The 27242-nt window shown below is 43.4% G+C and overlaps 2 protein-coding genes across 2 annotated transcripts in view; one reads left to right on the top strand and one right to left on the bottom strand.

Annotated features, from left to right (window-relative positions):
* Window positions 1-2981: 2981 nt before the first annotated feature.
* Window positions 2982-15444, bottom strand: lrrc51 (leucine rich repeat containing 51). The gene is made up of 4 exons (XM_076283012.1): window positions 15383-15444; window positions 9148-9353; window positions 7925-8073; window positions 2982-3853 (listed from the first exon to the last, which is right to left on the bottom strand). Exons 1-4 carry the CDS (start codon window positions 15432-15434, stop codon window positions 3715-3717), a joined length of 546 nt encoding a protein of 181 aa, XP_076139127.1. The 5' UTR covers window positions 15435-15444; the 3' UTR covers window positions 2982-3714.
* An 887-nt stretch (window positions 15445-16331) lies between these two features.
* numa1 (nuclear mitotic apparatus protein 1) overlaps window positions 16332-27242 on the top strand; it is a 46909-nt gene continuing 35998 nt past the window's right edge. Inside the window, exons 1-6 of the mRNA XM_076283010.1 lie at window positions 16332-16389; window positions 17473-17529; window positions 18392-18477; window positions 24142-24218; window positions 24481-24575; window positions 26427-26501. Of these exons, the coding sequence (XP_076139125.1) occupies window positions 17482-17529; window positions 18392-18477; window positions 24142-24218; window positions 24481-24575; window positions 26427-26501 (381 nt within the window). The 5' untranslated portion in view covers window positions 16332-16389; window positions 17473-17481. The remainder of the gene's footprint in view (window positions 16390-17472; window positions 17530-18391; window positions 18478-24141; window positions 24219-24480; window positions 24576-26426; window positions 26502-27242) is intronic.

Raw genomic sequence — 27242 nt, 5'->3', positions numbered from 1 at the left:
TAGATAGTGTTGCAGAACTGTTTGGATTTACATACAAGTTGGTTCAATATTGCAAACAACTCATCTACATTATATTTTACCACGTCTGCTCACGGACCACTTGGGATAGCTTGCGGACCACCAGTGGTCCCCGGACAACACTGCATCAGATGATGAGAGTGGGGGGAAGCTAGTAGCTAACCTGAATGGTCCAATTATCATTGCTCAATCAAATATATTTGCATTAATATTTTGTTTATTACTTATGTGTATTAATTATTAATTAATTATTATTACACATAATTAGTATTGTATGAATATGTATTTTATTATTCCTTAATATGTGTTCAACTTCAAATGTATGGAAACACATTGTGTTGCACAACATAAAAAAAAAAAAATGGTTTCCATTAGGGGTGTAACGGTACACAGAAGTCACGGTTCGGTTCATACCTCGGTTCGGACATCACGGTTCGGTACGAGTTCGGTACAATGGAGGGAAAAGCAAACAAAAATGCAGAAAGCATTTTTTTTGTACATGTCTCAGCCTGTACCACCTAGTGTCATACAGTCTCTTCCCTGAGCTATCTGCAACAGCCAAGTGTGTAAGATGTAGACTAAACAGTACAATAAGTACCCAGACTCCATCTGTAACTTGTAAACAAAATAAGACAATCAGCTATAAAAATGAAAATAGGCCTACAGCATCTCTTATTTCTGAAAGTGCAAATTACATAGAAAAATGATTTTTAAAAATCCATTTAAGCAAGACCTTCAACATCTGTGTTTAGTTGTATATGGAAGAGTCTACAATTTGCCTCAATATTTTTAATTGTGTGTAAAGTAATAATCTAGCCTACTAACTGTGAAAATATCACAGTATTTTACCTTTTTTTTAAAAACGAAATTGCTCCTTTCATTTCATAAACAGACTAGCCTACAACTAGAAGTCACGTGACTTTGCCCTTTGACGTTAACTCACCGTAGCATGGTTTGTTTATTAGCCTGGTTAGCGTTGTCACTTTATTTTACTGTCTATGCACTTAACACTACCAGCTCCTCATGTGAGAAGTTGCAAGTTACCCCAACATAAAGGTAATTACCACGCGATTTACATAGCTTTCTGTCATTACGAAATTATTTGATTTAAGCCATAGGTTTTGGCCCTATTTGTATGTGTATCCAAAGGCTGCTCAGGGCTCTACACTAACATTTTTTTCCAGGCTCTACACTAACATTTTTTTCCTTGTGCCCCCAAGTTAAAAAATTTAGGAGCACAGACAAAAATTTGGGAGCACAGTCAGTTCTGTACTTAACTTACACATAATCTAACATTACACTGCAGCTAACAGTTAAACATGCCAGTGCACCAATTGCGAATATTAAGAATGACTGACAACATTTAGGCTACAGGAAACAGGATTTTAAAGATCAGTGCCTACTTTATTTTCAGTCTGTTTTATTTTCCTACATTTTGTTAATGTAAAATAATATAATACATTGCCATATTTGCATTTAGCCTGTATATCAAGTATCCTGCCAAATGTAGGCTAATTTATTTATTTGTGAATCCACCTGTAGCTAATCCAAATATGCCCATGTGACCTATCTGACTGCATACTGCCTAATACTACTACTAAAACAGTCAATTTTCTCTTCCACAAAACATAGTCTAATCAAGGATATATATATATATTTATACTTTTATTTTTTTATTTGAAATATCTGCATTGCTGGGGGCAGTAGCCAAACGTTAGGCCTACACTCGTTTTGCACTTAAGCTTGTATTCGGTGTAAACAAACAAGCATGCGTGGAAGCCTGGAGTTGTCAGTTGTCAGGAGTATTACGGGAAGCTACTTTTATGCCTGTTCGCTACAGCTATATTTTGCATATTGCAGCCAATACGTCAACTGGGCTAAAAAGCATGTTAGGTTACCTTTCCTTCTCTCACTGCATTCTCAGAATCTTATCCTGTTCCTCCTATATCCAATTAATTCGGTGGATAGAAGGCGGAAGAACTAATTTATTCAATCTTTTCATCTTGGCTGGCTAGTCTAACTTTCCGCTTTCTCTGCGCGCTCATGGATTTCATAGAAGCGACTACTACTATCGAGTCCCAACGCGAAACTGCTAACGTTGATGGGAGGTGTAGTTTTATGCTGCATTCGCGACGTGATTCTATGGTTTGCACCAGTACTGTTTCTCGATGTTGCGGTGTATTTTGTAGACAAACATTGACATGGTTAGAAGTCATTCGCACCAGTGCGCCTAAATATTTTTTTGCACTCGCACATCATCATTTTTACTCGCATATGCGAGTGAAATGGGCGCACTGTAGAGCCCTGCTGCTGAAGCGCAGGGGAAGTTTTTTTCCCCCTCGTTTCAGTGATTGGTAGCCTACATCATCTGGGTGATGGCTTCGAATATGTGTAGCATTTTTTCCACTCACATACCCAACAACTGCTGAACAACGCCGACACACAGTTTCATCTTATCCACCACTCTTTCGCCTGTACTAACGTTACTGTAACTGAAGTTCAACTTCTCAAACTTGCGATCTTAAAGAGACCAGCGGATCCTCTAACTCTTGTGGGTCTAACCTCAGTGCTGCTAATGACTGACGGACGACCTGACAAAAAAACACATAGGCGCCAATCAGAGCTTCAGAGCTAAGGCGAGGCTACAGATTAGCGTTAGGTGTCGCTAAAGAACTCCCGTAACTCTCGCTACTTAACAGTAATTGCGCATGGCATTAATTAATCCGCACACGAGTTTTATGTATTTTTATACCGTGTATTCTGCGTGTAAATTCATGCACCGAACCGTGACGCCCGTACCGTTTCGGTTCAATACGAATACATGAACCGTTACACCCCTAGTTTCCATTGAAATATCTTAAATATTCTGAAGAATGATGTCCCACAGGGGCATGTTGTGTTTTATATTCATTATTAATTCATATAAATAACTTTCTTACACATAAAATTGCTCCATATGCTTTTCTTCAAAGATTTTGATTGTTTCAGATATATCACACAACCCGAATTCCTAAAAAGTTGGGACGCTTTGTAAAATGTAAATAAAAAAAGAATGCTATGGCAACCCCACATTTCATTGCAAATAGGTCAAAGACAATATATCAACTGCTGAAGGAGAGAGATTTGACTATTTCATGGAAAATATAAGCACATTTTGAATTTGATGCCAGCCATTCTTTAGGCAATTAATCCCACTGATCCCTTTAGTTTTAGGCTTATGTGTATTGATCGGTCACTATCTTTTAAAATAAGTGTTCTATGTTCTAATATATTGCCATTGTTCTTAGCTCTTTAGGATTTAAGTTTTCTATTTAAGGTTTGTAGATTATTTCTCCCTCTTTTAAATTGGAGCGAGCGTGGAGTGATTTCACTGGAGCGGGAGGATTTTGAAGTGGAGCGGCGAGCGAGATTGAGCGGAGCGACCTGACGTGAATTTGAGAGGAGGAGCGGCCGATCACGCGTGTAAGACTTATCTGTAGGTCTACTTCATGTCACACACACACACACACACACACACAGTGTAGAGCAGTAAGTACGGGCAGGACGGTCATGGCGCACCGGTGAAGTGTACTTTATTGGGGCCTCTTTCTCTCTCATCACCACACACCCGCAGTGTTCTGATTCTGAATCAGCAGTTCTCAGCCCAGGAATGGAATGCTATGATGGAGGTGTTGTGTCGCGTTGCCATGGCGATCCTCAGGCGTCTGAGCTGGGCTTGGTGGGTTTGTGGCGGTGTGCGGGCTGGTGCCAGATCCGAGCCATGCGGCGCTCCTGATTGGTCACCGCGCTGAAGTCCATCGTCTTCAGCTGGGGCACCGCCGCAATCACGTAACCCCTGGCAACCAAAACAAAACATACGTATGCTTACACATTCAAACATATGTAACCAATACCCTAACACATTCAAACATATGTAACCAATACCCTAACACATTCAAACATATGTAACCAATACCCTAACACATTCAAACGTATGTAACCAATACCCTAACACATTCAAACGTGAGTATGAATATGCTAACACATTTAAATCTAAGTAATCATACGTATGCTTACACATTCAAACATAAGTACCATAACATACAAAACATAATCTGAACTAAAAGATGGCTACCGCTGAACCCTCACTAAAAGATGGCTACCGCTGAACCCTCACTAAAAGATGGCTACCGCTGAACCCCAACTTAAGGTCCTGTGTCCACCAATCGCGTGTTCGCGACGGCTATTTTTTAAATCCTTTGAAGTTCAGCATCCACAGCGCTCAGTGCCCTTGGCGGTAAAAAGCCCTTGCCACTGAAGCCCTCGCCACTGAAGCCCTCGCCACGCCACTAAAGCCCTCGCCACGCCACTGAAGCCCTCGCCACTCGCCACTGAAGCCCTCGCCACTGAAAAAATTTTCCGCAGCGCTCAGAGCGCTGAAAGTGGAAATCTGTTCAACTTTTAGAACAGTGCTGGGCTCGTCAATGTCACTTCTCTCTTGCTAGCCAATTAAAATCAAGGAAGGGCAGTAGAAAACTTTATCAGCCAAGTCCTATGTGAAAATGTAAAATGAGCTCCTTTTGTCGGTCGAAGTCATATTTTAGTGAGCTGAGTCCTGAACGATTGCTGCCATTTCAGTTAGCTAGTTAGTTAGCATTAGGTTAGCTAGTTAGTTAGCATTAGGCAACGCTCCAAAAAGACGTGCTGGCAGACGGTTTTGGTAACATAGCAACAAAAAACAATTGACCGAAGCTCTCTGAAAATGAGGTTGAGGGCGCTGTCAGTGCAAAAAAACGTGTTTGGTGGACACGGCCTTAAGATGGCTACCGCCAAACCCTCACTAAAAGATGGCTACCGCCACACCCTCACTAAAAGATGTCTACTGGCTCACTGCCCTGCTGACTAGAGAGCACACGCACACACACACCTGTCAGGAGGGGTAGAGGCAGATACTATATGCACACACACACCTGTCAGGAGGGGTATAGGCAGATACTATATGCACACACACACCTGTCAGGAGGGGTATAGGCAGATACTATATGCACACACACACCTGTCAGGAGGGGTATAGGCAGATACTATATGCACACACACACACACACACTGTGGCATCCCGAGGGGACATGTTGTGGACGGACGGTACGTTCCCGTAGAATAGCGTTTCTCAACGGGGGCGGTACCGCCCCCCTGGGGGCGTTTGAACACCGTCGGGGGGCGTTGTGAATGAGATAGCTGAGAGGGGGGCGATCAGGCACAAATGGGGGGCGTTGATCACTGATATTTATTATAATGTTTAAGCATTACATTTGTTTGTTTTGACACGAAATGGAATGATTTGTGCCTGGTGGCTCCGTCTAGTTTCCTCCTTAGAGCGCTCCGCTCTAGAATCTTTGTTAGAATCGGCCGAAGATTCTACAGTGGAGCGCTCTAGGCTACTGGCATGTCATTTCCATGGCAACATCTATAAACAAATTCAGCAGACTGACCGCCGCAGAGCGGGTTGACGGCTCCTGACGGCTGCAACAGTCGAACCCTGCTTCGCGGGTTAAAATTACATATCCAATCAAAATGTACACAAGCACAATTACGTAGGCTATACATATTTTTTTAATATCAAAACTTAAAAAACAAAGCAAACAAGAAGAAATGCCCATGCTCTTAATGATAGGCTCTTCAGGCAGCTGTGTGGTGAGAATGATGAGGCCTTCGAGCGTCTGTTGCTCCACACCGAGGTGCGCTGGCTCTCCAAAGGCACACATGGTCTGCGTTATCCGCTGCTGTGGGAGAAGACTTGTGTTCTTCTTCCTGCTTTCCCCACATCCTACCTCGCAGAGCAGGGATTCAGCCAAGCTCTCCAATTGCAGACCAAGTACCGCAACCGTCTGAATTTGGTAGACTCCGGTGCGCTCAGGCTGAAGCTGACGTCTGTGTGTCCTGACGTTAAAAAGCTGGCAGCTAGCCACCAAGCACAGGGCTCACACTAAATTAAATTCCTTTTTACTAGTTTGTTAATTTCTGTGGCTGAATGTCCATTTCATCGAAGTTCTTTGCCTCAAATTACTATTTTTCTTGTTTAAAATTGGCGACAGGCTGTTGCCGTCGTCTTCCCCCGCCTTCAGTTAAATAACGGCGATTTCAAATTTTATTTTATAGGACTGCTAATCAGTTTAATTGAGTGCGTGACCGAACGCTATTGTCATTGGTCAAAGAGGCATGCTGTTCACATGATTGATTGATGTTAAAATGTCTGTTACCAGAGACCTGCATTAATCTCTGGTTTTGCGTTTTGAATGTGCAAATACATACTTTCAAACTTCCCCAATTCTTGTGCAATGTTTTTCCCTTATTACTAATGAACTGGAACAAGTAGACCACACACAAAACATAAATGAAGTATTATCAAGAATTTGATCATGTTCCACAGATCTGGCCAAACAGCATTCAAGCACAAAGCCTTGGCTACTCACTCAAGGTCTTATCTCAAACAAAACCTTAATTTGACTACTCATAGACCACTATGATTCCAACACTTATACAACCATTTGTTATTATTATTATTATTATTATTATTAGTAGTAGTAGTAGTAGTAGTAGTAGTATAGTAGTAGTAGTAGGCTAATAATAATAATAATAATAACAATAATAATTATCACCATCATTAGGCAATTATGAGCATATCAGTGGTCTATATCTTTGTGTGTGTGTGTGTGTTTGTGTGTGTGTGAGTGCAAGTGCGTGTGTTGGGTGGGGGGCATCAGGAGATTCATGATGAAGTCAGGGGGCGTTTGTTCAAAAAAGGTTGAGAACCACTGCCGTAGAAGGAGGTCATGGAAGTCCCAAGATGGCCGCCTTCGTAGAAACTACATCTCCCATAATGCAGTGGGAGGAGTGCCGGTGTTTGGGATTAATCATTAAGGCAGAAGGGAGACCGACAAAAGGTGTGCTTGGTGGAAGACAAAGGAACACACGGAGGAAGCCTTGGGAACTCTGCTCAAAGAAAGTTAAGTCAGACTTTCTAATGAGACACAGAGGCACTCAAAAAATACTCCATAGAAATGCATGGGGCTAGTTTGTAACGCCAATATGGCCGTTGTCTACGCATATCACACCCCCTCTGCGGCAAAACGTCGACATGTGAATACATTGAGCCAATCATGTGGTGTGTTGTGAATACATTGAGCCAATCGTGTGTTGTGTTGTGAATACAGTGAGCCAATCATGTGTCGTGATCTCGCCGCTGGAGCAAGGTTGGTGTTGTGAAGCCTTGCGCACGCGCATTTCTGCCATAATAGATGCCCGATGAGTGCCCAAAAAGCGTTGCAATATGGCCGCCGAGTGGAGGGACTTGCCTAAAAGGACTTTGGTTAAGTTTGTGGACTGGAAAGCTGGAACTTGAGTTTTGGACTTTGGACTTTGGAGTTTTGGATTTATCTGGAGGACTTTAATGAATGACTCTTGCTGAGACGGAGCTATAAAAGTTTCTTTGAGTATTTTTCTGACCCTTCCTGAGTTACTCTAAAGAGTGAATTGTAGCAAAATAAAAGCTCCAATCTTCTGTTAACAGTTTGTTCTTGTCCTAATATTGCCCACACGGCCTCAGAACTCAGAAAACCCCTCCGAACGCTACAACACACACACACACACACACACACACACTGTCAGGATGGGTATAGGCAGATACTAATATGTACACACACACATACACACACACACCTGTCAGGAGGGGTATAGGCAGATACTAATATGCACACACACACACACACTCTCAAGCACTCACACACACATGCTCATATGCGCATGCACACACACACACACACACGTAAACCCCAGGACACACTCACACACACACATGTAAACAGCACACACACTCGTTCTCCAGGTCAGTGCCAGCATGTATAAGAGGGGCAAATGCACACACACTGACCTGTATCCCTGCTCGGTCTCCAGGGTGTTGCCGTGCAGGGTGAGTGTGTGTAACCATGGCAGCGAGCCCAGCTTATCCACCTCCCCCAGCCTGCTGATGCTGTTGCCATGGAGATATAACACCCGCAGCTGCTCCAGCTCTATCAGGGCCTGGGGAGGAACGGACACCATCACACACACACACACACACACATGGTGTGTGTGATGGTGTGTGTGTGTAATGGTGTGTGTGTGTGTGTGATGGTGTGTGTGTGCGTGTGTGTGTGTGTGTGTGTGTGTGTGTGATGTCTCTCTGGAATACGTGTGTTTCTCTTTAGGTGGGGAGACCATGAGCATGGATGGATGGACAGTCACGGGCATTTCAAACACTCAAGTGGAATTGTTCAACTTCTGTCTGTTTAACTTTATTTCCCTTTTGGCGGTTGCATAACTTAGCAGCATCTGTATCAGCTGTAGTTCAGTTTGGAACGGAACTGAACTGGACATTCTAATGTGACACTATCGATGTTCTCTTTGGACGGGCTCAGTACAATGATCCAATCATCTTCAGTGACGTCCGAATATGACCTTGTGATCACATTGTGTGACCGCGTGTGTGTGGTGCGTGTGTGTGTGTGTGTGTGTGTGTGTGTGTGTGTAGTGTGTGAGTGTGTGTGTGTATGTGATTGTAGTGTGCATGTGTGTGTGTGTGAAATAGGATGTTCTTTTGATTTGTACATGGACACTTGTTTTAACTCCAAGCTGTTGAAATATCAGCCACTTGCCAACAACATCACAAATATGGGGTTTCAATGCAAAATTATCATTCTTGTTTTTGGGAGTCTTGGGCATGTGCACAAACTTGTCTTACGCGGACTGCAACTGTGTGGACTAAGCAAAGCCAATTGCAAAAAAACTTGCAAAGTACTGCTCCATTTCTGCAATAATAGGTAGTTTATCCATCTGGAAGTGACGATGCCATGTTTACCCATAATCATGCAGTTCAGAATGAAAATAGCACAATGCATTCTGTGTCTGATCAGACCTGCTAAGTGTGTAACATACTTCCTTCAATGTTTGGATCTGTGAATCTCCTGTGTTAAGGTCCAAATAAAAGCATTAAAATGTGTGTGTGTGTGTGTGGTGTGTGTGTGGTGTGTGTGTGTGGTGTGTGTGCTGTGTGTGGTGTGTGGTGGGTGTGTGTGTGTGTGTGTGTGTGTGTGGTGTACATGGTGTGTGAGGTACCGTGTCTATGTGGGAGATGTCGTTGAAGGACAGGTCCAGCCAGGCGAGCTGGTGTGGTTGGCTGAGCAGGGCGTGGACAGTGATGCGGAGGCCGCTCAGCTCCGTGATGATGTTGTTGTTCAGACGCAAAGCTCGGCTGCAGAACTTCCGCTCCGCAGAGCGCTTGAGTGGACGCAGCCCAGTGTTAGGCTCCTCACCAAGCACGTCTCCACACACACACACACACACACACACACACACACACACACACGAACACAACAAGAAACATCAGACCTTTACACGCTGGTACACTGAAACACACGTAAAAGAGCTTGACACCCATAACCCTACACATCACACACACATATCGCACATGCACACACACACACACCACCTCACAACACACACATACACCACACACACACACACATACTACACACACACACACACCTCACATACCTCACACACACACATACTACACACACACACATACCTCACACACACATACCACACACACACATACTACACACACCTCACATACCACACACACACACATACCACACACACACACACACACTAGGGCTGCACAATTAGTTGATTCTTAATTGAAACTGCAAGTTGAACGAATGCAAACTAATTGCAAAGGTTGCACCTCTGTCCCAATGGTCTTATCACACATGAGTTTTATATTCATTCTCTGTGTGTGACAGACTGTGAAGCTCACCTATGGGGAGTGCTGTTCTTCTCATGCACTAGGCAAACACACACACACACGCACACACACACACACAGACCCAAGCTCACCAATCAGGAGTGCTGTGCTTCTCATGCACTAGGCAAACACACACACACACACACAGACCCAAGCTCACCAATCAGGAGTGCTGTTCTTCTCATGCACTAGGCAAACACACACACACACACACAGACCCAAGCTCACCAATCAGGAGTGCTGTGCTTCTCATGCACTAGGCAAACACACACACACACACAGACCCAAGCTCACCAATCAGGAGTGCTGTTCTTCTCATGCACTAGGCAAACACACACACACACACAGACCCAAGCTCACCAATCAGGAGTGCTGTGCTTCTCGTGCACTAGGCAAACACACACACACACACAGACCCAAGCTCACCAATCAGGAGTGCTGTGCTTCTCGTGCACTAGGCAAACACACACACACACACAGACCCAAGCTCACCAATCAGGAGTGCTGTTCTTCTCGTGCACTAACTAGGCAAACACACACACACACACAGACCCAAGCTCACCAATCAGGAGTGCTGTTCTTCTCGTGCACTAGGCAAACACACACACACACACAGACCCAAGCTCACCAATCAGGAGTGCTGTTCTTCTCGTGCACTAGGCAAACACACACACACACACAGACCCAAGCTCACCAATCAGGAGTGCTGTTCTTCTCGTGCACTAGGCAAACACACACACACACACAGACCCAAGCTCACCAATCAGGAGTGCTGTTCTTCTCGTGCACTAGGCAAACACACACACACACACAGACCCAAGCTCACCAATCAGGAGTGCTGTTCTTCTCGTGCACTAGGCAAACACACACACACACACAGACCCAAGCTCACCAATCAGGAGTGCTGTTCTTCTCATGCACTAGGCAAACACACACACACACACAGACCCAAGCTCACCAATCAGGAGTGCTGTGCTTCTCATGCACTAGGCAAACACACACACACACACACAGACCCAAGCTCACCAATCAGGAGTGCTGTTCTTCTCATGCACTAGGCAAACACACACACACACACACAGACCCAAGCTCACCAATCAGGAGTGCTGTGCTTCTCGTGCACTAGGCAAACACACACACACACACAGACCCAAGCTCACCAATCAGGAGTGCTGTGCTTCTCGTGCACTAGGCAAACACACACACACACACAGACCCAAGCTCACCAATCAGGAGTGCTGTGCTTCTCGTGCACTAGGCAAACACACACACACACACAGACCCAAGCTCACCAATCAGGAGTGCTGTGCTTCTCGTGCACTAGGCAAACACACACACACACACAGACCCAAGCTCACCAATCAGGAGTGCTGTTCTTCTCGTGCACTAGGCAAACACACACACACACACAGACCCAAGCTCACCAATCAGGAGTGCTGTTCTTCTCGTGCACTAGGCAAACACACACACACACACAGACCCAAGCTCACCAATCAGGAGTGCTGTTCTTCTCGTGCACTAGGCAAACACACACACACACACAGACCCAAGCTCACCAATCAGGAGTGCTGTTCTTCTCGTGCACTAGGCAAACACACACACACACACAGACCCAAGCTCACCAATCAGGAGTGCTGTTCTTCTCGTGCACTAGGCAAACACACACACACACACAGACCCAAGCTCACCAATCAGGAGTGCTGTTCTTCTCGTGCACTAGGCAAACACACACACACACACAGACCCAAGCTCACCAATCAGGAGTGCTGTTCTTCTCGTGCACTAGGCAAACACACACACACACACAGACCCAAGCTCACCAATCAGGAGTGCTGTTCTTCTCGTGCACTAGGCAAACACACACACACACACAGACCCAAGCTCACCAATCAGGAGTGCTGTTCTTCTCATGCACTAGGCAAACACACACACACACACAGACCCAAGCTCACCAATCAGGAGTGCTGTTCTTCTCATGCACTAGGCAAACACACACACACACACAGACCCAAGCTCACCAATCAGGAGTGCTGTTCTTCTCATGCACTAGGCTCACCAATCAGAGGTCCCACAACTTAAAACAACATTTTAAATACTGAACCTGAAGCTTGGTTTTCAAGAATGAAGCCTATATCACAATCAGGCCTATATCACAATCAAATTGCAATATGTAATTGAGAAAAGATCATGTTGGTGGAATGAGTTGCCCAGTGCTCTCCGTTCTGGTAGTTTTGGGTCGTTTAAGAGGGGTCTGATAGTTTTGGGTCGTTTAAGAGGGGTCTGGTAGTTTTGGGTCGTTTAAGAGGGTTCTAAAGACATTCCTGTTCAACATGCACTTAGTTCTTTAAGCGCTTTATGGTTTGTATAATATTGTTTTATTTCCATTAGGCTGTTGATTAATTTGACATTATTGTTTATTATTGATATTCTCCTTAATTTAGTCTTACCACGTCATTGTTTTTATATTATTGATTGAATGGACATTATTGTTTATTTTGCTTTTTTCAAAAAAACTTGCAAAGTACTGCTCCATTTCTGCAATAATAGGTAGTTTATCCATCTGGAAGTGACGATGCCATGTTTACCCATAATCATGCAGTTCAGAATGAAAATAGCACAATGCATTCTGTGTCTGATCAGACCTGCTAAGTGTGTAACATACTTCCTTCAATGTTTGGATCTGTGAATCTCCTGTGTTAAGGTCCAAATAAAAGCATTAAAATGTGTGTGTCTATTTCGTTAGAGTCTTAAGGCGGGCTTAACAGGATAACGATATCCTGCGACGGTGAACAACAAGGAAGGTGGCTATGGCGAACGAAGAGCGGTTGTTTGAATCGGCGTTGGCGTCAACTTTGGAGGAGTTGGACTTGTGCTTTTCTTTGAAAGTAGAGCAACACAATGCACTTAAGTCATTCCTTTCGAAGAAGGATGTATTTGCCGTTTTGCCGACCGGATACGGATATGGTCGTAGCGCTGGCCTATTGCATGCCTAGGCAGTTTGAAAGACAATTCTCTGCCCGCCCCTTGGATTAAGCAGGTGAATGATTCGATTCCAGACTATACATTTCAATGATATAGGATGGCCCGCCAGGCTACGGCCATTAAGCAATTAGAATCCTATGGCAGGTGTTCAGGCCACCTGCAGCCTCAGGCTTTAAGCATACAATCTGGGTCAATTAAGACTACACATCCTATTCAACTGTTTCCTCTGCCCAAAACTGTTTCAAAATAAAAGTCCTCACTACAATAATCCACTGTTAAACAATGTAACCCATTAAACTACTGAACTTTTTACATTCAACTTTTAAACGGTCTACTTTTAAACTATCATTAAACTATCTATCTATTAAACTAGCTGTCTATCAACAACTTTTAAACTATCTACATTCAACTTTTAAACTTTTAAACTATATACATTCACTAGCTGTCTATCAACAACTTTTAACTTTGTTAACTATGTCAACACTTTTCATCAACTATGACTCCTACCCACTGTAGCTAGTTAGCATGGTTATCAAAGTTAGCATGTTAGCATTGCTAACATTGTTAGCATTTTTAACAAAACTGCTAAAAATGATTAGCTAGGTTAGCTAAGTCACATGGTTAACATAATTAGCATGCTAGCATGTTAACATGCTAGTTAGCCATTTTTAGCAAAACTGCTAAAAATTATTAGCTAGGTTAGCTAAGTAACATGGTTAGCATAATTAGCATGCTAACATGTTAGCATGCTAGTTAGCATAGTTTGCATAACTACTAAAAATGATTAGCTAAGTTAGCTAAGTAACATGGCTAGCATAGTTAGCATGCTAGCATGTTAACATGCTAGTTAGCATTTTTAGTAAAACTGCTAAAAATGATTAGCTAAGTTAACTAAGTAACATGGTTAGCATAGTTATCATGCTAGCATGTTAGCATGCTAGTTAAATTTTTTAGCAAAACTGCTAAAATGATTAGCTAGGTTAGCTAAGTAACATGGTTAACATAGTTAGCATGCTAACATGTTAAAATACTAGTTAGCATAGTTAGTATAACTGCTAAAAATATTAGCTAAGTTAGCTAAGTCACATGGTTAATATAGTTAGCATGTTAGCATTGCTAGCATAGTTAGCATGTTTAACAAAACTGCTAGAAAATGTTAGTTAAGTTAGCTAAGTAGCATGGTTAGCATGTTAGCATTGCTAGCACTGCTATAAAACATTAGCTAAGTAGCATGGTTAGCGGAATTAAAAATCTTAGCATAACTGCTAGCAAACATTAGAGCCATTCCAACTTTCAGTTATCGTCAAATATCTACCTATACACAGCCATTAAACTATTTGAATATCAACATTCATTAAACTGCTAGAAAACGTTAGCTAAGTAGCAAGGTTAGCAGGTTAGCATTGCTAGCACTGCTATAAAACATTAGCTAAGTAGCATGGTTAGCATAGTTAAAAATCTTAGCATAACTGCTAGCAAACATTAGAGCCATTCCAACTTTCAGTTATCGTCAAATATCTACCTATACACAGCCATTAAACTATTTGAATATCAACATTCATTCAACTTCCAGTCTGTCAACAACTTTTAAACTATCTACATTCAGCTTTTAAACAGTCTACTTTTAAACTATCAACTTTTATTAAAGGAACCGTATGTATGATTTTGGCCAAAACTGGTACTACAATCACTTTCAAAATACTGTAGAGTGGTGTACACCGCAGATGTGGTAACTAGAGCAGAGCTGGTAACCCATATGCCGAAACACTACTGACTTTGTGATTACTAGATAGGTGGAGGGTGGCGGATCAAGCTAAAACACAAATATGTAAACATCAACATCACTTGAGGGCTGCAACTTCACTTTTTTAAATGACGATATCCTGGCCGGACTACTGTTGTCAGTGATATAAGTATTTGAAATTAGCATGATTTCCTAATGTCTAGTGACAAATCAGGGCCATTTTATGATTCATTGAATTACATTTCTTACATACGGTTCCTTTAAGCTATGCAACCACCATGCCTATCCAATCATCACCGTAGTAACCATCTCTGTATTATCTGTTTTAACTATACATGATATTTTACATCACAACTTTAGCATTTTCATGCACTGGTAATTCCTTGGAATTGCATTTCTAGTTGACATTGTTGTTTATTATTGCTAGTCTCCTTAATTATAGTTTGATTAACATTCTAATCTGTTCCCTGTTAAATTTTATTATATTGTTTTTGTATTTGTGTGTCGCTTTGGACAAAGGCAAAACCATAACCATCTACAGGAACATTTGCAATTGTATTTCCTCCAAATCGTGCAACCCTATCACACACATCGGCTCACACCATCACACACACACACACCTCACAACTTCACACAACACAAGCACCACACAAAAGTAAGAAAACAAGCTGCATCTGCAGGAAAATTATACCATTCCACCAATTTCTACATGTATTTCTCAGTGAAAGATACTCTCTTTGCTACCTCAGAAATGTATGCTGTGCTGCGTGTTTTGCAGCTGTAAGTTAAACCTTTATTTGGGAGAAGCATAGGCCTACCTGCCATCGAACTGAGACATTTAAATGAAAAGTCCAGCGGGGGACCAAACATTTCTCAGGTCAGTGAAGCGCTTCTCTAGAGACGGTGCGAAGAACAAACTGCCCCCTTAAAATCCGCGACGACAATGAGCACTTACTGAGAACTACAGAGTGTTCTTATGTCTGTTCGTACGTTCGTACTGTACCGACACACATTACGGTAATCTCCCTCATCTACAGTAATGCCACAACAAAGCGTTACCACGGTGACAGATGCAGCGAAAAATCTAGAGCACGAAGCGTTCTACTCATTGTTGCGGGGTTCTAGACCACGTTATTTACGGTGTAAATTGTCTATGGTGCACACAAGTTTCAAGTTTTTTTGTCGCATATACTTTGCAATATAACGAAATTATTGTGCCACAGTTGCAGTAGTGCAAGGAGGGATAAATAAACACAGGGGGGCAGTAGGGGGACCTTAAATAAAGAGAGTTGAAGAAGGACTGTATTGTACAGTACTACACATAGCCAAACTAGTCATACATGCACATATTGTAAATAAAACCTTATGGACTTCGGACATTTACGATTCTGACAGTTTGTGGGGGGAAAACTGTCACTTGCTGAATCGTGTGGTGTGGGTGGTAATGCTCCGGTAGCACTTGCCAGAGGGAAGCAGAGTTTGAGATTGTGAGCAGACGAGAATAAAGGTTCCCCAGCCACACTGTGATGCATCCAGCCAGGACGCTCTGCAGCGATAAAAGTTCACCAAGGTTTTTGTTCCCACCCCAAAACTCTTCAGCCTCCTCAGAAAGATCACGAGGAGGAATGTGTAAGAAAAATGTAAGAAAAAAAAAATAAAACGTGGTTAGTTTGTCCAATCGGTTTGTTTGTGGTAAAGTGACGTCACATGTGTACAGCCAATGCAGAGGCACCTCGAACGCCGCTGAAATTTGAAATTTGTTTTGCAGTTTGAAGGAGCAGTGACTAGTTAGAGTTACAGTAGCTTGAGGGAAACGGCAACATCGGTAAGTGTCGAGTTTCCAAATGGTAGCAAATGATGGTTTGGCTTTCATAACATGTTTTATCGCGTACAAATGGATTTACTAAGGGGAACAATCTAATGTAATTTCTTTCAGTAACGTTACACTAACTGTCGATAGCTAACGTTAGCATAGTCTACTAGCTACCACAGCTAACGTTAGCTTGTATGTATAACGCCAGCTTGCCCAACAACACTTAGGTTCTAACGTTAAGTTTATTGTGGCAGTTGCCTTTAGTGAAGTTCTGTAACGTTGCTAATATCAGGTAGTTATAATGCTGCGAATCCATTTTTGCCAACCAATGTCACGTCAACCTAGCTTGCTAATGATAACCTGACAACGTTAATGTAACCCGTTCAAAATAGCATGACGTTAACCCTTGCTTTGATTTTTCGCGGACATTTTCCAATACCTCTGGGGGAGAGTATTTTAGAAAGCTTTCGTTAACGACAGCTGAACGATGTAGCTTTATATTTTGTCTCATAAGTTCACGAAGTATTGAAACTAACTGGTTTACGTTACTATTGAAGGTAACGTTAGATTGTGATATTTTGACGCTCATTCACCTAACGATGCTAACGTTAGGGATCAACTGGCTTCCGTTAGCTACTGGCGCTGACTGCACACAAGTATAGATAACGTTACTGGAGGGAAAGTGTCCTACAAAACTAGGGCATGGTATCGTGGAATGGCCAATCTGCGACCTTCCACGCCGAAACAGGAAATGCTTAGCATTTGATAGTTGAGCTGTAACGTTAACACCGAGAATGCCAGCCTGGCAGCTCAGCCGTCGTCACGGCATAGGGCGACACCTACATGTGCCGTTTATGTAAACAAAACCCTGCTTAACGACGCATGACTGTCAAACGTCCCTCCTTACTTACAAACATTACATTCAGTTTGATTCGTATGCCTGACGCTGTTATCCAAGGGTACTTATTATACTATTGTCCTTAAAAAGGTCTCCTCATAATAATTATAGTGGATTCTAGGTTAGTGTTTTGTCCTTCTAAGTTATTCTCCTCTGAGCGCTTGTCTGTGTGTGTGTGTGTGTGTGTGTTTTTGCAGGCTCCAGCGATGGCCTGTGTTTTGGCCGAGAGGAAGGAGAAGGCTCTCCTGGCCTGGGTAATAAATGCACTCAACAGAACAGACATGGTTTCATACATACACACGCACACACACACACACACACACACAGGCTCTCCTGGCCTGGGTAATAAATGCACTCAACAGAACAGACATGGTTTCATACATACACACGCACACACACACACACACACACAGGCTCTCCTGGCCTGGGTAATAAATGCACTCAACAGAACAGACATGGTTTCATACATACACACGCACACACACACACACACACACAGGCTCTCCTGGCCTGGGTAATAAATGCACTCAACAGAACAGACATGGTTTCATACATACACACGCACACACACACACACACACACAGGCTCTCCTGGCCTGGGTAATAAATGCACTCAACAGAACAGACATGGTTTCATACATACACACGCACACACACACACACACACACACAGGCTCTCCTGGCCTGGGTAATAAATGCACTCAACAGAACAGACATGGTTTCATACATACACACGCACACACACACACACACACACAGGCTCTCCTGGCCTGGGTAATAAATGCACTCAACAGAACAGACATGGTTTCATACATACACACGCACACACACACACACACACACAGGCTCTCCTGGCCTGGGTAATAAATGCACTCAACAGAACAGACATGGTTTCATACATACACACGCACACACACACACACACACACACAGGCTCTCCTGGCCTGGGTAATACTCAGCAGAACAGACATGGTTTCATACACACACACAAACACACGATTATATTGCACAGCTGGAGAGCAAGCATTTTCAGCCTAAACCACTGTCGGTGTGTGTGTGTGTTTGTCTTGTTAATGTATGCACACTGTGTTGTGTGTGTGTGTGTGTGTGTTGCAGGTGAACAGTTTTGCCCTGGGTGACTCGGTTGGGAACATTTGCGAGTTGAGGGATGGCTACCTGCTCAGCCAGTTACCTGCCAGGCTGTGAGTCTAACTTAGACACAAACTCTCACATACACACATAATACACACATACAGACACATATACATATAACCTGCCAGGCTGTGAGTCTAACTTACACAAACACACAGACACACACACACTCACACACACATACATATTACCTGCCAGGCTGTGAGCCTAACTTACACACACGCACACTAGGGGTGTAACGGTACACAGAAGTCACGGTTCGGTTCATAGCTCAGTTCAGACATCAAGGTTCGGTACGTGTTCGGTCCAATGGAGGGAAAAGCAAATAAAAAATGCAAAAGGCAATTTTTTTACTGTGAATGTCTCAGGCTGTAGGGCCTACTACTTAGTCATACAATCTCTCCCCTGAGCTAGCTGCAACAGCTTGAAGTGTGCAAAGTAAGATGTAAACAGTAAACAAGTAGCCTACCCCACATCATCTAGGCCTACAGACTCCATCTGTAACTTGTAAACAAAATAAGACAATCAGCTATAAAACTAAAAATAGGCCTACAGCATCTCTCATTTATGAAAGTGCAAATTACACATTTTTTAAAAATCCACTTAGGCGAGACCTTCAACATCCGTGTTTAGTTGTATATGGAAGGGTCTACAGTTTGCCTCAATATTTTTCAGTGTGTCTACAGTAATAATCTACTAACTGAAACTTTTGCTTTCTTTAAAAAAAATAAATAAAAAAAACGTAATTGCGCCTTTCGTATCATGAACGGACTACAATTAGAAGTCACGTGACTTTAACCTTCGACGTTACTCATGTAGCATGGTTTGTTTATTAGCCTGGTTAGCGTTGACACTTAACAGTGAAAGAAAGTGGAATAGAACATTATGTCCAATATTCCAATATGTGGTTTAATGTTCTGCATTTGTCATTAGTAGGTCACTTTGATACTAAAAGTATGATTCTAAGTAATGACTGTATGATATCTGTACTGTGCCTGTGTATATCTGTGTGTGACTCTATTTAGAGAGAGCCAGGATTGCCAGGTTGCCACTAATCAGAGTCTGATTCAGTGTAGTCCACGTGAGATGGGATGACCAACGCCATCTCCCGTCAGCCTGGAAGGATTCTTAAACCCTAACTATTTCCTTGTCTATAGAGCAGCTGATGGGTCTATAGGTGAAGTCATGCTCTCTCTCCCTTGATGCGCATCACTGTAAATAAACTCTGTTCCTAAATTTTTCATACTATTGGTCTGACTGAGTCAGGGCTCCAGAGTGCGACCAAAATATTTAAGGGTGCGACTAAAATTTTTCCTGGGTCGCACTGGTGCACCTAATGTCATAAGGTTGAGCGCCTAGACTTTACTCGCATCTGCTGTCTCTCCAGGAATTAAGCGGTTGTTCTACTTTGACTAGTGGTGCATGGTGCACCAATACTGCAAAAGTATCGCAATACCCTGAAATTAGAAACCTCACAATACCTAATTGTATTAGTATCGATATAGCCTACGAATGACAGTCGTGCGCTTCCCGTAGCCTATGTGTCTTTTCTCCTCACACGCACACAGCTGTCGATCCAAGCGAGTAGCGATGTTGATTTTGACCTGCACCTCTCAAGTTTGTGTTGCCTAGGCTATGGAATTTAGTTAATTTAGGCCTACTGTTGAGTTTTCCGAAATAAGCTACACAACCTATTGGCAAAAGTTTACATCTTGAGAGAGTTCCTTCTAGGTAACTGTTAGCTCACGTGTCATGTCTATCATTAATGTAGTGATGATTTCAACAAAATCATAGAAATTAACATTGCAAGACACTTATCTCTTTTATGATCCCATAAATATTTTCTTTGACTTGTTAGTTTTTTGAACATTTATTTTATCAAATGACAGAAAACATAATGAATTGCATCCATATATCCTTGGATGATGCGCAACTATTTTCCTCTATAGCCTAAAACCATGAGAATGAAAGCTACTTTGACGTTCCTCTTAAAGTGACAGGCACTCAATTAGACTTACACACCACCACTGTAATAACATTGACACTGACGTGAATGATCACAGTATTCAATATTACTGATGTCGTCCCAAATCAAATCAATACTGTCATTCCTGGTCCATGCTCTGACAACAGCTCAGACACGGAATGTATATGGAGAGCAATAAAAAGGGGACCTTGAAATTGTGACGTTAAAGGTGCCGCGATGAAAAATTTGGGTGCACCTAAATTTTGTGCTGGTGCACCTAAATAAAAAAGTTAGGCGCACCAATGCAAAACAACTTAGTCTGGAGCCCTGGACTGGGTCTCTATTCATCTATGGCAGGGGTGGGCAACTAATTTCCCCAAGGGGCCACATGACAAACTGGGACTGTTGAGGAGGGCCGGACCCAAGATACCGAACTCAAGTCTGAACTCAATTCTGTTCAATTCTATTCTGTTCTTGTATATAACATTAAGTAAATCATATGGTTTTCTTTACTAGTCGTAAGAACAGATGAAAATGTGAGGGACATTTTTTTTTTCAGTTTTCAAAGACTGATATAAAAAAGTACTACAATATCTATATAATTAGGCTAGGTCATGAAAATGTGAAGGAGTCAGTACAACCGATAGGCCTGTCAGTGCCACCATTTCATCAACACTCAGCAATATTTCATCATTAAATCATTACCATCATTAAATTAACTCTATGCAGAATTAGACTACGAAAATGTGGAGCAGACAATAGTAGGCTGTCATTAGTTAATCAACATGCACAAAGAAAACTATTTTAAAAATGTAGGCTATGTTTTTGCTTTAACTTTATGCACATAACTGTGATTGGTGAACTCGCTCTGTGTGTTGAGCCGGCTGCTTCAAGCAACCTGTGGGTAGTAGCATCATACTAGTTCGCTAACATAAGCTTTGCAAATAAACTCAGACATATTTTGGTTACAATTACGGGGTTATCCGATTGTAAACTGTCTATCTGCCAGTAACGTTTTGAAATGAACACTTCGTATCGCCAACGAGCAGCAGTAGGCTAGGAGTTCGTTCTAACAACCTTTGCGGTGGTGAGCGATCGCAGACATAAGAGACAAAAAACTTGGAAAGGTTTACGCCGACGTAAAGGCAACTGCATTGTGTCGACGCAGAAGCATAAATTCACCAGCACATCAGTGAGGGTGTTTATGTCGTATGCATCCACGCACAAATGTATGGGCGTACAAATAGCAGTCGCTTTCAAAATAAAAACAACAATATTGATTTGCATGCATTATCTCTATGACTATTGTTCTTTCACGGACCTTAGGCGGGCCGGTCAGGGAAAGCCCACGGGCCGTATGTTGCCCATGTATGATCTATGGTATCAACAGTTACTGTCAGCTCTTCATGTGAGAGCACAACACAAGTAACCCTCACATAAAGGTGATCACCACACGGTTTACACCGCTTTCTGTCATTACAAAATCGTTTTAAGCCGTATGTTTTGATATGTGTATCTAGAGGCTGGTGAAGCCCTTGTAGGGAGACGTTTTTTATCTCGTTCCAGTGATTGGTAGACCTACCTATCTGGGTGATGGTGTCGTATGTGCGTTAGCATGTTCAATGGATTTCCACTCTCATACCCAACAACTACTGAACAACGCCGACACAGTCTTATCCAGCACTCTCTCGCCTGTACTACTGTAACTGACTGGAAAACCGAAGTTTTCCCAAACTTGCGATCTTAGAGACTTCTCTTGTGTGTCGCCACCACTCACCATACCGTCCTTAGTGCTGCTGCTGACTCACTCATCATACCCATCCTTAGTGCTGCTGCTGACTCACTCATCATACCCATCCTTAGTGCTGCTGCTGACTCACTCGTCATACCCATCCTTAGTGCTGCTGCTGACTCACTCGTCATACCCATCCTTAGTGCTGCTGCTGACTCACTCGTCATACCCATCCTTAGTGCTGCTGCTGTCTCTGACTGACTCACTCACCATACCGTCCTTAGTGCTGCTGCTGACTCACTCATCATACCCGTCCTTAGTGCTGCTGCTGTCTCTGACTGACTCACTCATCATACCCATCCTTAGTGCTGCTGCTGACTCACTCATCATACCCATCCTTAGTGCTGCTGCTGACTCACTCATCATACCCATCCTTAGTGCTGCTGCTGACTGACTCACTCATCATACCCATCCTTAGTGCTGCTGCTGACTCTGACTCACTCGTCATACCCATCCTTAGTGCTGCTGCTGTCTCTGACTGACTCACTCATCATACCCATCCTTAGTGCTGCTGCTGACTCACTCATCATACCCATCCTTAGTGCTGCTGCTGACTCTGACTCACTCGTCATACCCATCCTTAGTGCTGCTGCTGTCTCTGACTGACTCACTCATCATACCCATCCTTAGTGCTGCTGCTGACTCACTCATCATACCCATCCTTAGTGCTGCTGCTGTCTCTGACTCACTCGTCATACCCATCCTTAGTGCTGCTGCTGTCTCTGACTCACTCATCATACCCATCCTTAGTGCTGCTGCTGACTCACTCATCATACCCATCCTTAGTGCTGCTGCTGACTCTGACTCACTCGTCATACCCATCCTTAGTGCTGCTGCTGTCTCTGACTGACTCACTCATCATACCCATCCTTAGTGCTGCTGCTGACTCACTCATCATACCCATCCTTAGTGCTGCTGCTGTCTCTGACTCACTCGTCATACCCGTCCTTAGTGCTGCTGCTGCTGACTCACTCATCATACCCATCCTTAGTGCTGCTGCTGACTCACTCGTCATACCCATCCTTAGTGCTGCTGCTGACTCACTCGTCATACCCATCCTTAGTGCTGCTGCTGTCTCTGACTCACTCGTCATACCCGTCCTTAGTGCTGCTGCTGACTGACTCACTCGTCATACCCATCCTTAGTGCTGCTGCTGACTCACTCGTCATACCCATCCTTAGTGCTGCTGCTGTCTCTGACTGACTCACTCGACCGTCAACCTGACAAAAACCTGTAACGTACGTAGGCGGACCTCGGCTACCTATGCGCCAATAAGAGCTTCACAGAGCTAAAGCGGGACTACAGATTAGGTGTCCCTAATGAACTTGCGTATTGAACAGTAGTTCTACATTGCGTTAATTAATTCACGCACAAATTTTATTTATTTTTATACCGTGTATTCTCCGTGTAAACCGTACCGTTTCGGTTTAATGCAAACCGTTCCACCCCCTAACACACACACACACATATACATACATGTTCGAGAAAGGCCTACCTGTGCCTTAAAGTAAGCAATTTTGGAATTCTAGGCCACTAATAACCATGAAAATGTCATTCAAGGTCTTTGAATAGTCATGGAAAGGTTATAAAATGTTGTCAGTGAAAATGGGTGGACACACACACACACATTCACTCAATTATGCACACATTCAATCATATTCAATCAAGGCGTCTGCCAAATCCCATAACCATACACACACACACACACAAACAATCACTCAATTATGCACACTCACATTTGCTTAGTACATTTGCAGCACAGTTGATGTACAGATAAATGCACTTGAACGTGCGCGTGCACACACACACACACACACACACACACACACACACACACACACACACATTCTGTTCACACCTACATCCATTCCCCAAAATACTCCATCTGTAATCTCATGTAATATCATACACTTTTGTCAATTTGTAAACGTGTGTGTGTGTGTGTGTGTGTCTCAGTGGTGGGAGAGAAGCAGTATCCTCTGTGGATCAAACGCCAGCAGAGCGTTTCAAGGAGGTGGCCGACTTCCTGGACAGTGAGTACAGGAGGAATAGGAGTACAGGAACGTGTGTGTTCTGAACTGTGTTGATCAGTGTGTGTGTGTTTGCAGAACAGTGCAGATGAACCGTGTTGATCAGCGTGTGTGTGTGTGTTTGCAGAACAGTGTTGATGAGCGTGTGTGTGTGTGTGTGTGTGCTGTTTGCAGAACAGTGCAGATGAACTGTGTTGATCAGCGTGTGTGTGTGTGTTTGCAGAACAGTGTTGATGAGCGTGTGTGTGTATGTGTGTGTTTGCAGAACAGTGCAGATTTACTGCTGGATGTGGCGTCTCCATCAGCTGGGAGAAGATCACGGACGCCCTCAGCAACCACGCCGACATGGAACTGGCCAAGGTAGAACACCACCCTCACACCCACTTAGAACTGGCCAAGGTAGAACACCACCCTCAGGCCATCCTTAAAAATATTTTTGTTTGCAGTAACAGCCAAAAAAAAATAAAAATGGGTCGGTAGGTAGGTCAATATTTTTTTTTTCAAGATTCAAAGTAAAAAAAAAAGTACAATTTTGGTTATGGTGATTACGTAAGAATGAATTTACACAAATGTGCATATCGTGACGTAACTGACTGGGTCTTCAACCCGTGCCCTCAGGCGCACCATTGCAAACCTCATTCTGATGCAGGTTATATAGACCAGTCTTTGTCAAACTTCTTTGACCTGAGGCCCGGTCATGGCAGACTTTGGGGTCATAGCGCTCATCTACATGTACCCAGAAAGAAGGCTACAATAGCTCTTGGCCACGTTATATTGAAATTTGACTATACAATACTCAATGTTATACAGTGTATTATACAGTCTCTGCTCTGTTTCTAAGGAAGTTCCAAACAACAACGTTCCAAACAACTATTAAGTTTCGTTAAATAAATAGCCTTCCAACAGGTTGAAGCGGAGCTTTGATACCAACGTTATCGATTAGTTTCAGTTTCTCTCACGCAGACGCCTGCATTGAATGAATGCTCATACCACCACTTAATTGTAGGGCTCCATGTTTAATGACATCGATAGCAGAAACGTTTGTTTTCTTTTTTCGTCGATCCGCGGTTTCTTGATCAACTGCTCAGCAAATTATCAGATGAAGCACCGGGCCTAATTTCACTCCACGACTCCGCGGACCAGCAGTCTCCATGTTGCGGACCCATATTTTGAGAAATGCTGAAGACCACAACCAATTTCAATACTCCGACACGGTCACCGTTAGACTAGGGGGGAGAAGGGATGAGAAAAGATCTGGCCACAGTTCTTCCAGAACTTCGTGCCAAGTAAAAGCGTTATCAGTTTGTGTGAATGAAACGAAGCGTAGGCCATAGTGTGACATGCGTAAAACCAATGGTGTAGAGATGACGCCACAGGGTTTTATTTAAGTGAGCCACGTTTGCATGTAGGCAATTTATATTCACAATACTTGGGCCTACTAAAATAAATATTATTTTATTGCATTTGTATTGGTTGTTTAGAGTAAAAAAAAAACAATCGGTCGGTATTAACGCAAGTTAACAACCGGCAAGTCGGTCGGACTAAAAGGGGAAAAAAATAAATATTTGGGTCGGTTCTAAATTGACAGGGTCGGTCGGGTTACGGCAAACGAAAATATTTTTAAGGATGGCCTCATGCTGACATGGGACTGGCCAAGGTAGAACACCACCCACACACCCACTTAGAACTGGCCAAGGTAGAACACGACCCCATAAACTGTATTTAGTGAATTTGGTGAAACACCGTATTGCACTCCTGTCGTCTCCAAGTGGCCCCCAGCCCGAGTTGAAATCCTTATCACTAAAGCAACGTGTAAACAAAAAAGATCATCCAATCAGTATAGTCACGGTCACTGTCAAACTGATTCGTCAGCACCTTAGAAAGCCATCCTTCCCATAATAATATAATAATATCCTCCCTCCTGTGTGTGTGTGTGTGTGCGTGCGCGCGTGTGCGCGTGTGTGTGCGCGTGTGCGCGTGTGTGTGCGCGTGTGCGCGTGTGCGCGCGTGTGTGTGTGTGTGTGTGTGTGTGTGTGTGTGTGTGTGTGTGTGTGTGTGTGTGTGTGTGTGTGTGTGTGTGTGTGTGTGTGTGTGTGTGTGTGTGTGTGTGTGTGTGTGTGTGTGTGTGTGTGTGTGTGTGTGTGTGTGTGTGTGTGTGTGTGTGTGTGTGTGTGTGTGTGTGTGTGTGTGTGTGTGTGTGCGCGCATGTAGGTGGTGCTCCTTCTGTGCCACCACTCGATGGCAATGTCGCTGTTCCCGATGCACAGCCTGGACTACAACACAGAGGTAAGCGGGGTCTCATGAGGGCGCAGTGTGATGAGGTCATAAGGGCCCAGTGTGATGAGGTCATGAGGGTGCAGTGTGATGAGGGCGCAGTGTGATGAGGTCATGAGGGCGCAGTGTGATGAGGTCATAAGGGCGGAGTGTGATGAGGGCCCAGTGTGATGAGGTCATGAGGGCCCAGTGTGATGAGGTGATGAGGGCGCAGTGTGATGAGGTCATGAGGGCGGAGTGTGATGAGGGCGCAGTGTGATGAGGTCATGAGGGCGGAGTGTGATGAGGGCGCAGTGTGATGAGGGCGTGTCTATGTAGGCCCTGTGTCTATTCCCCGTCTGCGCAAGATGGCCCACTCGGTGATCGAGGGAGAGTGGGTATCGATTTGTTTCAGATAGAGCCGCTTTCTTCTGAATTTATGTCCGTAGATTTTGTAAAACATATTCATTCGTACATCTACATTTTAAAAAAAGAAATTCAGACAATATGAAGTATAAATTCAGTTATGAAATCAACCTGCAAATTGCTCTTTGAGGCGTAGATAACACTAAAGGATGTAGAAAGGAATGAGGCCTAGATAACACTAAAGGATGTAGGAAGGAATGAGGCGTAGATAACACTAAAGGATGTACCCTAGAAAGGAATGAGGCGTAGATAACACTAAAGGATGTAGGAAGGAATGAGGCCTAGATAACACTAAAGGATGTATCCTAGGAAGGAATGAGGCGTAGATAACACTAAAGGATGTATCCT

This window comes from Alosa pseudoharengus, unplaced genomic scaffold (assembly GCF_046254945.1).
Source record: "Alosa pseudoharengus isolate Yale_2024_CS ecotype anadromous, Long Island Sound unplaced genomic scaffold, YU_APseudo_1.1 YU_APseudo_1.1_scf_13, whole genome shotgun sequence".
NCBI classification, from domain to species: domain Eukaryota; kingdom Metazoa; phylum Chordata; class Actinopteri; order Clupeiformes; family Clupeidae; genus Alosa; species Alosa pseudoharengus.
Note: the sequence above shows the minus strand (reverse complement) of the source record. Positions and strands in the feature narration are given on the sequence as shown.